Source organism: Grus americana, chromosome 4 (assembly GCF_028858705.1).
Source record: "Grus americana isolate bGruAme1 chromosome 4, bGruAme1.mat, whole genome shotgun sequence".
In the NCBI taxonomy this organism is placed as follows: domain Eukaryota; kingdom Metazoa; phylum Chordata; class Aves; order Gruiformes; family Gruidae; genus Grus; species Grus americana.
The window spans coordinates 26,192,856-26,207,086 of record NC_072855.1 but is presented as its reverse complement, the minus strand read 5'-3'; the positions used below and the strand labels follow the sequence as shown (position 1 = coordinate 26,207,086).

Sequence of the window (14,231 nt, the reverse complement as noted above, 5' to 3'; positions counted from 1 at the left end):
TTATTTTCATTAGCTTGCCAGTTTAGGACGGCTCAGGGAAATAGCCTGTTCTAGTCTGCAGTGTCACAAGGTTTACCATTTCATCACATAGATTTTTTTTTTAATGAAAAAAGTGCAGAGTATGTATTTGTGTATGTGCGTATATATAAAAATATATTTATGTTATATATTTTATATACACAGTTTGAAAACAGCATGATACAAGCGTGGTGGGTTATTTGTCCATTGTGGACCTCCTGAAAGGTACATTTATGGAGGAAGTTAATTTAAAAATAAATTGAAATGGAACATTGTGTTGAATGACAAAGCAATATTTAGATAGCTCTAGCCAGCATGTATATTTATTTTGGTATTAGTTCTTGCTCTAAATTTCACTTTAAAAAAAACCAGCAGCCTTCCTTGCCAAAATTTCCTTCATTTCATCAGCAAAAAGGGAGTGGGAGGTAATATTTAGCTCTTAAGAGATTTAAAAGCATGAGGTATGCAGTGCATCATAATGCCATGGGTATGCATTATTCCTTATGCTTGAAGATGATTACTCTGTGGTGCTGCAGGGAGACAGCATGATAGTAAGTGGGTCCTCAAATGTGGGAGGCCCACCAGGGCTCAAGATTTCCGGACTTGGGATTCACGTTTATTTGAGTTGTCTTCAAAGAGTGGGAATCAATCAAAAATAATTTAACTTCATTGACTTTGGATCCTGTTGTAAACATAATTTCTGCAGAAAACAAATTACTCTTAACAATATTGCTTCGAAAGAGACATGAAGTCCTGACTCTAGTGAAGACGAGAGGTTTTTCTCCATTGATTCAGTAAGGTCAAGGGTTCACTTAAAGGTTTCTGGTTGGTTGGTTGTTGGTTTTTTTTTTTTATGTTGGATGGCATACATATTACCTTTGAAAATTATGTACCACAGTACTAAAAGTGCTGCTGGCTGCATTAGAACCACTTACATCTATCAGCCTGCAGAACAGCCCTCATCAGAAAAATACAACATTTAAGGTTAAAGTTAATAAGTGCAGAGCATTAGTTTTTAAGAAATGAATGCACACATTCTTTCAAGCCCTGTAAACTCCTGCAGGGCTTGTCTTTACAGACAAAGCATATGTGTGCCTGTTGGGGTCATTTTTGTGTGTCGCAGAATAATGAAACCTGCTTGAGTTATCCTAACGGTTCAGTTATTCTGCAAGATAGACCCTAATTTGAGCATCATTGCAACTATCATCCTTTATTAGTTTCTGGTGAAAAATATGAATACCTTTTCTTCACTGAGGAAGCATGGTTTTTATTTCACTGTACTAAAATGAAAACCAAAACAGCCTTAGCTCAAAGCAAAGACCATAAACTCATCTCTTCAGGATGTGAAGTAAAGGTATCTGCAAAGCATCTAAAATCAAAGCCTGTTCTTTACTGAGAAGACTGGAGAAAAGAATAAGGGGATTTTAATTTCTTCTTCAGAACTACATATAGTGAAAGGGTATTAGCAGAGAATAATAGTTTCCATTTCATTATTTTGCTTAACTGACTAGATTTTTTTACTTGATTCAGAAATACAGTAATGAATAAGAAATTTGGATTCAAAAAATCTTGAACCAACGCAATGATCCTGCAAGATTTTCTTGCCTTGATAGAGCAGATTTGACCTCTGGCTGTGAGCCAGCAGGAACCACTGAGACAGAAGTATTAAACTCAAAACAAGAGAGGGACTTTTGTCATCCTATGCGTTGGAGTCTGTGAGTCTGGAAAAAATGAGACTGTAGTGTCTTGGAGAATGAGTAGGGGACTGTGAGAGCAGAAAGTTCAATATTGACCTCCTCTAGAGAAGTAATTTATTATAAAGGTTATTGTACAGTATTTGTAAAGCCCTTGTATTTTATTCCACAGAAGTTTAGTTTATAATCATCTGCTTGAAAGAGCAATTATTAGTGGATTTCTGAATTCTGTTGTGACCTGAATATCTGTGTGCTTATTTTTGTATTGCGTGCACATTTTCAGCAGTTCAAAAAATACAACACGAACTGCAGCAGAAAGCTAGACATGTTGAAAAATCTTATTAGTACATTTTTGATTCTGCATTTTAGATTTTTTGTAATTAAGGATTTTTATGTGACAGCTGTCAGTATTTCCCTGAGAAAATGTATGCATTACAGTCTATTGGTGTCAATTAAATGAAAGTGTTTCCTTGTTCATTAATTGCAGTTACTCAGTTTAGCTTTGATCATCTCCAATATTTTCATCTGGAATCAATGCAAGCTTTCTTAATGTGTAGCGGGCAAACATACTGGAACATACTTCTTTCTCGGAATAGAGCGGCTATATTTTATGATACTTAATCTTCCAAAGCATAAAATAATATGATAGTTTGTTTTATTTTAAAACTGTTAAAGAAAATGTAAATGGAATTTCCAAGATTGTGTTGGCTGCATAAGAAATGGTTAATTATGTGACCTACATGCTGTGTCTCAGGCACAAGCCTGCTCAGTGGTCTGTGATAAAAGGCCTTATTGAATACTGTAATGATTTATATGTGTCTGCAGACAGATAAAACCTTTAAAAAGGAAAAACATAAAAGGAAACAAAGGGAAACTGCTCAAAACCAAGTCCTGTAGGCTCAGAAGTAGAGAAGAAATTAGTAGCACAGATTTAAATCATCAAGGCAAACATACTCTAATGTAGATGTTCATAGTGGCTACCAACAACTGTGTGATCTGAAAAACAGTCAGTTCATGGTTTTCTAATGTAGGTTAGTTTGTTGTTCTCAAACTGATGTTCTAATCCATTTTCTCCCTGTAATGGGATCTTTTCTACCTACGCCCTTATGAGCTATCCAGTTTCCAATACTACTCTGCTATCAGTCACGTGTAACTGATCTCTTGTCCTCTGTCTAGTAGGGGATTATATTTGCTTTGGTTTTCTTGATTTTTTTTTAATATTTTTTTTTAAAGGTATGTGCTTAGCACTGCATGAGGCAGCAACTAGAGTGTGGCATTTGCTTACGTGCTGAGATTTGTCACAGTTTTGCATTCTTGTCAAAGCTCCTTCCAGAGTTCCTCTTGGAAAAGCTGTTGCAGAGCAGAACCCTACCCTGTGGTGAAGGTTTTGCAATGCCAAAGAGCAGAAGAGCGATCAACGGTTCATTCATTCCTTCAAACCTAAAGCTCCTCAACTTTAGGCAATGTTTTAGATCAGAACTGCACTGTGCGGCAGGTTTGCAGCTTTTTGTAGAGTTTGGATTACAGCATTTATGAATTTGGTTCTTTGACTACAGATCATTAACCCTGAAACATTAATTGGAGTTGCAGCCATGCATGCATATGTTCCCCAGCACCATAAAACTGAGCAGTGACACCTGTGTTTTCATTTCTGTTCACCTGTCTTTTCATGGGGCAGTGCGTGATAAGGTGGTCTTATTTCCCCTGTGTATTCTCTTCGCACAATGTCCTGTGTTCCTTGCAGGAAATGTGAAATCTCCAGTCAGGATGAAAATACCAGATTATTGACATACCGTGGTTTAAATCACATTTTTTTTTATTCACATCTCTCAGACACGCAGTGTTTATGGTAGTGTTTTTGATCTTCCCAGTCCCAAACAGCAGTGATCCAAATACAGTATACAATTCCTAAATCTCTTTCATCCTGCTGTATGTATCAATTTTCTTTGTTTTTCTTTAAACCTGTTTTCCTTTGCCAGCTCTTGGAAAGAGTCTGGGGACAAGCAGACAGGAAAATGATGTTTCAATTCTCTTTACTCAGATATGGTTATTTAAATCATCCTTTTTAGAGTTTTGATTTTAAGATAAAGCAGAGGATCTGACCAGGCACAGAAAACTGTAAGATTTTATTTTGTAAGCTAATACTAATAATGTAAAACATGATACAAGAGTTACTTGTTTATTCTCTAAGGGAGAAAAGAAATTAGGTAGACTACTGTAAGCCAAAAGTTGGCATCTGGATTACTTTGAAATTATGATGGGCCAATAATTATGATTTGCCATCTGTGAGCCTTGAGTAGAGGTACTTAACCAACCAGCATTACCAGGAATGTCTGTTTTACTGAGCTCATAGACTCTTAGTCAAGGATTGCTGCACTCTGGTTTTCAGCTTGGCTTGTTTTGACTCTAGATGTTAGTTCCAGGAGAAAAAAGAGTGCATTAGCAAAGCTCTTCAGGTCCATATTAGTGTGCTAGAGAACTAAGCAATTCTGCTGTTGGGGCTACTTCAGCTAGCCCTGGTTTAAGAATTAGGTCATACCTGATAGGGGACACTAGGTGGTTTGTTTCTGCTGGTTTTTGTGCTCTTTTGTTTTAAAGAGAACCTCTGAGTCAAATAATTAAGGGGGAAAACCCCACCAACCATCCATGAAGTGGATCTTTTATGATACAGTTGCTGGCAATCTGCAGAGAGGAGGGACGCAGGCACGCGTGCACACACTTCCACCATTCTCCCACCCCTCAGATGTGTGCATTTATACTTCTATTATACTGACAACGAATGCACCGTGGTAGATACCGCATGCTACTCTGAATCCTCTTGTTTTCTAGTGCTGAAATCTGCATGAAGGTCCACCATCGCTTCTGAGTCATGCCAGCACGTGTATTCATTTAACCAAGAAGTTGAAGGGTTTTGATCTTTTTGTGCATTTTGAACAAAGGAGTGTTTCTTGTATATGTACATGTTGCCTTGTGAATGGGGTGCTGAGTCTTTCTGGGTTTTATTGAGAGGTTTTTTGTTTGCAGTGAGTCTTTGGGAAACGGGTTGGTTTTGATGAAGCTGTTCTGAAGCATTTTATTTGGGTTGTAGTAAGGGTTTTTATTTGGGTTGTTGTCCTTGTAAAACACACAAGCAAAAACTTGCCAGGTGCCAGAAGCCAATGGGGTTTCTCACGTCTACCTAGCTTGGAAGGACTGGGAGGGAATGGAAGCAGGAAGGGAAGCCAAGCCCCTCACACAGAGAGGAATACGTGGGATGGACAGGAGTGTCCCATTCAGCTCGCTGTGCTGGCCTGACAGTGGGCTGGGAAGGAAAAGAAATATAGTGGACGTCACCACTGAAGAATTTTAAACCTAGGATAAAAATGGCCAGTAAAAAAATACCAAAATAGTTCATCATCTTTACTAATAAGAGATTTACCTGCTGTCAACTTGAACTGATTGTCTTTCACCAGTTTTTTGCCTTCTTAAGATGTACTCTGTTCAGTGCAAGGACTATATTTATCTTTGTGTTCAGAAAGCAGCTAACAAGTTGCAGATGTGGTTGAGATATGAAGAGTAATGAGGAAACAATATGCTTACTATATATATTTAGTTCTTCACCTCTCAAGATGATTTAGAATATGTTTCTCTCTGCTAGGATTCTGTTATTCAATTTAATATTGAAATACTTGTAAAAAAAACCCAACTTTCTTCTGGTACAGTAAAAATCTGTATTTTAAAAGCTTGCAAAGATAAATATTTAATACCCCAATGGGCATCGCAGCACTTTCAGCAAGATTCATGAGCATCTGATGTGCCAAAAACAATTCTGCAATCTTGAGATTAGACGACCTTAATAATTGCTAAAAAATTGGTATGTTACTATCTCTTGTAGCCCTGAAGAGCACTACTGAGTGGTGACCCCTCCTTTGTTTCCTCTTTCACCTTCTCCCTCATCTCCCTTTAAAATCTGAAATTCAGCTTTTTTGTGGGTTTCCAGCAGAGCTGGGTTAGGAAGCAGCGGCACAGGAGAATTTGCATATTGCTTTCCTTGTTTGCAAAGCAAAATAAAACATAAAAAAATAATACATCCACAAAAAATCTGGCGGCATGAGAGGCTTTATTTTTTTTTACCCACACTTGCTAAAGGGTGCATGAAACACAGTTTGCAGAGTGTATTTGCTGTCTGATGCCTTGGATGAGATGCATCATTAGTGACTCATCGGAGCAGGTACCAGTTGTGCAAGAGGCAGGCTCCTAGGCTGGGATTTCTGCTTGGCGAAGGAGGCTGGATGAGGGTGTTGTGCCTGCTGAAAGAAGGCTGAAGGAAGAGAGGAGTTTTAAAGGGAAGGAGGGAGGAACTCATTAATCTTTCTACCCATTAGTGAATTTTATTCTTCCCTTAGTTTGCCAAAGTTGACATATATGCATATTTAAAATACCTTGGTGTTTTGGGGTCTTTTTTTGAGGACAGTGGTTCCCAAATGGCACACCAGTGATGATCATGAGCTTGATCTACTCACTGACTTCACAGCAGTTTTTAGAAGGCAGCAAATGAATAAATATATAGTGTCTGCTTTTGAACTCTGAAGCTGATTTATTTACTGCATCTCAAGAAAAGGGATTAATTGATAACTTCAGCGTGGACTTGCTGTTGCTGCTCCTGGGCTGTGTGCCCGTGTGGGCAGGGTCCCGCTGGAGGCAGTGGGGCTCCCAGTGGTCACCAGCACCAGCTTCCTTAGAGCAGCTCCCAGGATCGTTGCCTGCTTTCCCAAGGACCCGCAGGATGCTGCTGACAGCAAAGAAAGCTCTCTGGCACAAGGCGGCAGCGCTGGACAATGAGTGTTGGTCTTTGCAAGGTCAAAATTGCACTGAGTACCTAACAGGGAACTGGGTTGACTGAAACAGTTGCCAGTCGGTTTGCGGGAACAACACAGCATTTCAGGGCAGCATAACATTTCAGAAGAAATGTATGAATAACACTGAAGCAAGAAGGGTACCGAGGACTGAGTACTAATTGACGTCAATACTTAATCCGTCCTGGCAAGGGGAGGCTCGGGGTGAAAGAGCAGAGATGTTATACGATGGCAAGTTTTCAGTTATTAATTGTAAATTGTCTCATTTCTACTTTTGGAAATTATGGCTGCCAAATCCTGCACCTCTATAGACAGCATCCTGATTAGCAAAGAGAATTTGTATGTAAGAAGTGAGTGCAACTTTATGTCAGTGCTGGTGTACTATCTAATCACTGACTCGAGCAAAGAGTCACAAGGAAACCAGAGCTCAGAGGTCGGGCAGGATTTGATTTGGCAGCATTCAATGGCAGTATCTGTTGCCATATTAAATACCTAGAAGGTAGCAGGAATTTGGAATGGGGTCATTCAGGAACTATTGATGAACCTTTAGGGACCATCTTTAATGTTTGGCGTGTCTATTAAGGAGGTACACCAGTAAGTCTGTTGTGCGTCCTTCACTGGTGGTACGTTGCCATTTGAATAGATACCCATAATGTTTTCTGGAGGAAATCTTGGTCTAGTAGACAAACTCCCGTTGACTTAGTGTGAGGTCTGTATTTCACCCACCGTAAAGCCTGAGAGCAAATGTGCAAGGTTTTTTTTCAGAATTAAAAGTTTTTTATTCTCTACCCTAGTAAATATAGGTGCCATTCAATTTCTCCCATTTTGTTTTGTTTGCAAAAAGCACCATATGTGCAAAGTAATGTCGCCTTGGCTTGTTCTGCCAACTGAGTGCTCTGGTTGGCTAAACATCCTTCTGCTAAAAAACTGTATAATTAGATTGTTTTATTTTAAAGGTCATTTTTTATTTCTTCTAGAAAAAGCCTACTTTCCTCTTATGATAGCTTATCTTTTTGTTAGTGTTTTGGATTTGTTATTGTTTGCTACCTTAAACTTACTGTAGAAATGATTGCCGTAATCCACAAAAAAATTAATATTCTGGTTAAAAGCCAGGCAGTGAGTGTGAATCTCACAACAGACATAATTGAATAGTGTTTTCTTTCTTTTTTTCATTAAAGCTCTAGATACTACCTAAAATTTCAATTCTACTGTATCTGTACTTTTACTTTTTCCTTTATTTCTCTGTGTTTGCATGTGTCCTACTATATTTACTGCTCTCTTGTTTCCTCCTTTATATTAACAAAAGTGTATTATTGTAAAGCATTGCTGTTACCTTTCCTGGCATGTCATGTATTCTTCTTTGTTCCTTCAAATATTTTCATCTTGCCATTCTCAAATTGTATTTTAATTTACTTCTTATCTTTGAGCATACGCTCATCTATAAGGCCTTGATTTTGTTCCCCTCCTAGCCAGAGATCTTTAACCTTAACTGACTGGTTTCTGTTGCACGACAAGATTTCCATAGCTGGATACAGCAGTGTGTTGTGTGCTTCGATACATGTTGAGATATTTTCTGGTTTCTTTTTAGTGCTTCGCTGTGCGATCTCTGGGCTGGGTAGAAATGGCAGAAGAAGATCTGGCTCCTGGAAAAAGCAGTGTTGCTGTGAACAATTGCATCAGACAACTGTCTTACTGTAAAAACGACATCAGAGACACTGTTGGCATTTGGGGAGAGGTAAGAATGGGGTGAACTTCTCCTCTTGGAACTTCCCTCTTGTGTCATAAAACATCTTGAAAGAACAACTCTGTAAGCAAATATGTCCATGTTTGGGATTTCCCTATCCTAGCTGGCACTGCCAAAAAATATAAAAGAATTCAAGGAAAGTGTTGACTTTTTTGTTCCAAACTGCTCAGGACAGCAGATGCCACAAAGATCTCACTTTCGTGTTCACATCTGTGCCAACAGACACCTATGCAATAACAGTGTTGGGGACACACGGCCATGCTGTTGAAATCAGTGGAAGCCTTTCTCCTGATCAGAGGTTTGAGAGTGCTGCTTTGGAACAGCATTTTCACAGGGTTCCCAGTGACAAAAGGGCTTTAAGGAAACCCAGACTAGTGTGATCAGTGCTTCTGCAATGTATGAGAAGATGGAGACTGATGGACAGATGGCTTATTTTAAGATGATTATTTTGTCAGTGTTTCAGAAGGAAATTAATTTTATGTCATCAGTCTGTCTGTTGGTTCCTCTCCAATAACTCTTGAATCTGTTCACCAATGTCATCCAATTTTGAAGGATGCCAAATTCCCACACATTGAGGGAAAAACAGGGCTCCCAGCTCTCTTCTTTCTTGGTTTGCTGATGGGTCAGTACACCTTCATCAGCTGAACCATGCAAGCTCTGTGCTTATTTCTGCATTGGCAGCAAAGAGAGGATAACGCTGTGGGAGCTCGGGGGAAACACGGAGGAAGCTAGAGGTATTGTGCTTTGGAAAAGAGATGTGCTGGGGACAGATGGAGTGGAAGGTGTGGAGGGATCAGTAAGTGAAACAAGAAGAAAGGAAAAGGTGAGGTTGTAGTGATGGGACGTACAGAGGACATAGGAGACCAAACTGTAGAAAAACATCTTCGTTGTTTGATTGTTCATGAAACGACTTAAACTTCAGCCAAATCTTCAGCCTCTCTCCTGCCATGTTTTCAGGAGGGTTACGCTAATGTGGATTTACTACAAGAGATCTGAATGCAAAAGTGATGTAAGAATAAACGTTGTCACCTCCACTTGTCTGTTTCAGGAAAAATATCCGTTAGTCTCCCAAGTTACTGTTACAGGCTAGTGCTTGAGTCCAGTGTCCTGGCTATGGCCACAGCAATGTGGAGATGCTTCAGATGGGGAACTGGGAGAAGGAGCCTGTTTAAAATTGAAGTGATGTTTCAAGGGACATATTTAGAGTGCCCTATCTATTTAAAGTAATTTCAGAAGGCTTTTTCTATCTAAGAAATGTATTTTGTATGTATAAATGAGCAAAATAACATTGGTCTCCCTTTTTCTTACTTCTGGGAACAGTTTTATTTAGTTAATATAGCTAGACAAGCAATTAGAAATGTGTCAGTCATGGACTTTGGACTTGCTGCTGACCCCATGAGGAAAAAAAAAACCCCATTCTCTTTACATCTGTGTAATCCCATCCATTCTTCAGATGACAGAACTTTGATCAACTCAAAATATATTGTTTACTTTGAAATCATGTGCTTTATTCTGGTTTAAGTATAAATGTTTGCATTTTTCCATATTTCTCTCTGTCAGTCCCATTGTTCTTTGTTGGAAACCCTTGCAGGTCTTCAAGCCAAACTGGTGAAAAGTTTTGGTCCTCTTGAATGGAAGTTTTAATTAAGAATGCTATTCATAAAAAAATTTTAAAAAATCAGCCTGATAAAACAAGAGAGACACAGTGCTTGAATAGGTGGCCCTTGAAGTAAATTGTCTTATTGATTTTAAAAGAAATCATTACAACCACATTTTTCTGCTGGCAATGTAATGCTTCAAGAGTGATTGGAAGAGGCACGGTTTAGAGATGAATCTGAAAAAAGCATGCTTGTCACTGACACATCAGATGGAGCGCATACAGCAGAAATCTATTATAAAGCTAGAACTGATGACTGCAGATAAAGGTTTTAAGATTGCCTAAAGATTTATTTTAGCTAGAATGTAATGAAAGTGAAACTGGGACTGAGACCACCCCCAAGTTTTCATGATTTAAAAAAACCAAAACACAAAAAAAACCCACACCCTGCATAAAATCCTGACCCTACAGAAGCTTTGTCACTGGCGTTAATGTGGGATTCCATTCCACTTCCCTCCAAAAGAAATTCCCTGTAAATATCTAATTTTCACAGTTCTGTAAAATCTAAGAAGAAAAGCACAACTCGTTTGTTTGTGTTGCTACTTTGCCATGCATTATATTCCTGAACATTACAAAAATCACTTCCGTGATACGTTGTTGCCATTGACCTGTATACCACAGTATATAACACTTCCCTGAAAGACTGAATCTTTCTTTCCTTCATTCACTCTCCCTGCGTGGCTCTTCCCACGAGAGCATTCCTCATCTTGGACCATCAGGTCTCTGCAGCTCTTCAGCAGTCTGAGACATTGAGGCCAATGTTCAAGCTGTCTGTCTGAATTATTTCTTCTTGCTCTCTGCAGTGTTTTCATCTCTAAAATGGCTTTTGTATAAGATGGCAACAAAACAAAATATATTGCTTTTGGCTGCAGCCAAGCTATCCCTTGAGCATTTTAAGAATAATTTTCTGTGACGTATGTTGCTTATCTGCCTATTCTCCAATCTTTTCCAGCTAATTTGGAATCAGTTTTATTACCCTAGTCCTAGTGTATTTTGCATGATGCACAGATTTTACCTTTTTGTAATAATGTCCTTCTGGAACAAATATTTAAGTAGAAAATGGGTCCAAAAAGCAATCTTTGTGACACTCGGTAACATTCTTCACACGGTCTGTTTACTGCTTCTGACCTCCAAGTAAATTTCTCACCTTTTTTCTTTGCGATGACTCTGTTTTCTCTTTGGTTTCCTTCATTATTTTGGTCTGCCTGGTGCCATCCTGGCTTCTGTGTTTTATTTCCCATGTTTCTTTTTCTGCATGCCACAAGCAGTTCAGTGCTGCTGATTCACCCCATTTACATGCCTGGTTATCACAGCTACATCTGTTTCTGCTTCTCTAGGAGCAGCCTATATAACTCAGCTGTACTTTTTCCATCGGTCAAAATGTTCTTGTGTTGGCATCACATATACCAGCCTGTGTCCTCTTCTTGTCCCACACCCCTCTCGGTGCTTGCGCTGCCAGCTCTGTGTCACAGCTCCCCTTTGAATCCCTGTTAGGAGATCTGGGGGTGGGAGAGGTGAGCGTCAGTGCCCTTGCTACCTACCCTGGCAACCCTGGAAGCAGGCCCTCCCAGGGTGACATGACAGACACAAAATTAGACGTCATTAAGACTTGAGCTACTGTAACTAAGCGGGAAGAGGGTTTCTGTGTCACTGAGGTGAAGAAAAAGGTCATTTTTTGAAACATTTGTCAGTAGGAAGTCAGACCCTTTCCATTCTTTCTGTTCATTTAAAGATTCTGGCACAATAGAGAGGAAACAAATTACTCTATAGATAGCTCCCACCTTCTTCTCATCAGCAGGAGCTTGTTTTACCTCTTGGCAATATGTCCATGATCATTTCCATGGAATCTCGCGATCTGCAAAGTAGATGTACAGCTTCTGAGAAGAGAGCTACTAGATGTGATAGAAGCGGCAGCAGACCTTTTGCAAATGCTAGCCATAGGAGGTAGATTAGCATTTGTGAATTAGCATCAAAAGGAAAATTGCCTCTAAATTTGTTTCCTCTAAGGGGAGAAAGCATTCTCCTCGTTCTTACATGCCAGAAGAATTAGGGAGAAATCCTGGCTCCAGGATTCTGCAGGCACCAGCAGAATTCACATTCATGTCTTAAATGCTAGGGTTTTCCCTTTAATTAGTCTTTCTTCAAAGAGCATTGTATAAATCCTTTGACATGTACAAATTGCTGTATGTTCCTATGATCCATTGGTTAAAGTTTATGGCAACAAAGCACATTGTTTGAAGGAAGAAATTCTGCCTTAAGAGTACAAGTTTTGATGTAAGCTTTTACTATTAAGACAGTTCTTGACTTCTCATATATTTGCAAGAATTTACTGGATAAACACATAATTTGTTGAATAACTCAGTAGCTTGGAGTTGAATGAGTCAAACAGTTTCATTTAAAAGACATCAAAACTTTTTGTGATTGGGATTCTTTAAAAATATAGTAGTAGCAAGATAGTATCTTAGATCTTTTTCACACCGGAAGTAAATGGACTTGGTTTCAATTGCTCTTGGAACAAACCGAAACCTTGAGTAAATTAAGAGTATGCAAGTCTAAACAGCATAGGCATAACACCTTGATCCCAGTCGGTTTGAGAGGGGGACATACTGTGTAACTGTACTTTGTCTGGAGTTGCAGGGCAAAGACATGTACCTAATACTGGAAAATGACATGCTGAACCTGATTGATCCCATGGACCGCACAGTTCTTCATTCACAGCCCATTGTGAGCATCAGAGTCTGGGGAGTGGGTCGTGACAACGGCCGGTGAGTCTTCGCTCTCCTTATCCCACTTGACTTGATGCTGTTTCTGTTTGCTGATACAGATTACGCATATACCTGGAGCAAGTTAGTTATCAAACCTATTCATTTGATTGAGTAATTGTGTCCCAGGGACTATGAGAGGATGGGTAAATTCTTCTTTTTCTTGCTGGTGTTACTTTTTAAAATCTCTGCTTTTCATAGTTTATCATTTATATGCTGTTTTGCTGCACCTGTATTGGACAAACCTTTCAGATGAATTCAACCAGGTGCATAAAACTGCACATGCAACATTATTTTGCTTCAGGTGTATATAATACTTTTTTATATAAAACCATGTTTTCAAATATGTCCCGTAGTATGCTTCTCCTGGCTATGTGAAAGCATGTCTCCCTGCTGGTCCAAGTTAAATGCACTGCTTATACTCTGACTGTATGCATTTGTTTCCACTTTCTTGACACACTTGATTTGATGGAGAAAAAAGTTGGATTAAGGGCAATTACTATTACTAAAAGATCTTGATGCAAGAAAATTCCTGTGGGTATTGCAGAAAACTAAGGTTTGTCCCTGAAACCTGACTGCCTGTGAGCTGAAGTTCTTCCTTGTGGTAGGGAGCAACCAGGAGTGCAGGCTAAAGGCCCTCCTGCCCTGCAGGCAGTCTTTCCTTAGCTTGCCCTCCTGACTGGACTTCTTTTGGTAGCATCTTCCTTTGTCATGTAACATTGCTGTGGGAACAGGACTGTGAAGGTGACTTATTCAGAGCGGGACAGCGAGCTATCTCCCTGTACCGTTGAGCATTTTGATCTGTCAAAAACGTTTCCATTCACATTGATTAATTCCAGGATCTTCGGGCAGTATCCGTCCTGACATGTGAGCAGTAAGGATTGAATCATGCTGGTGAACTGCTGTTTTTTGTGACCGTGCTTGATTATTGAGATACTTGGAATAATAAGGATGGGGTTTTTTTGTCTCTGACTTTTGATGGGAAATGTCATTTTGGACCCGAAAAATCTTTCCCTGTAAAATATTTTGTGAAACTTCTTTAATCCCCCCAAATGTTTCTGATTATCTCTGGCTAAATTTCCAAAGAGAAATATGATAAGTGTTTCTGTGACCCAATTCCATCTTTCTAAATTTTTTACTTCTGTAAATGACTAATGGTTGGATTTGGTGGTTGTGGGTTTTTACTGTTTTTCACTTCCATTGGTGCAGATTTTTGAGAGATCTAAAAGGGGCAAATTCAGTTTGAAATGGTGGGAAGTAGAGAGGTTTTAACTTCTTATGAATAAACCATTACAGTGCTTTGTTTGGCTCAGAAAATGAGTGCATTGCACATTTCCCTTCAAGTCAGATTTTGTAGTAGCTTGCTTTGGTCAGAAAATAAATAGAGCATCTTAAGGGGCACCTAAATGCGATGCAGCTTTACAGAGTAAAGGAAGCTAGCTTTGCTTTTCATTAATTTTTTTGAAGCATTTACAGTTCTTTTTTCAAATATTTACATTTCGTTGGAAAATAAAATCATTC

At 39.1% G+C, this 14,231-nt stretch overlaps 1 protein-coding gene across 17 annotated transcripts in view; it reads left to right on the top strand.

The window, feature by feature from the left end:
• Positions 1–14,231, top strand: part of APBB2 (amyloid beta precursor protein binding family B member 2) — a 194,510-nt gene that overhangs the window by 138,905 nt on the left and 41,374 nt on the right. For all 17 annotated transcript variants that reach the window (XM_054824067.1, XM_054824068.1, XM_054824065.1 and 14 more), the window contains 2 exons: positions 8,136–8,282; positions 12,586–12,713. In XM_054824067.1, the coding sequence (XP_054680042.1) occupies positions 8,136–8,282; positions 12,586–12,713 (275 nt within the window). The remainder of the gene's footprint in view (positions 1–8,135; positions 8,283–12,585; positions 12,714–14,231) is intronic.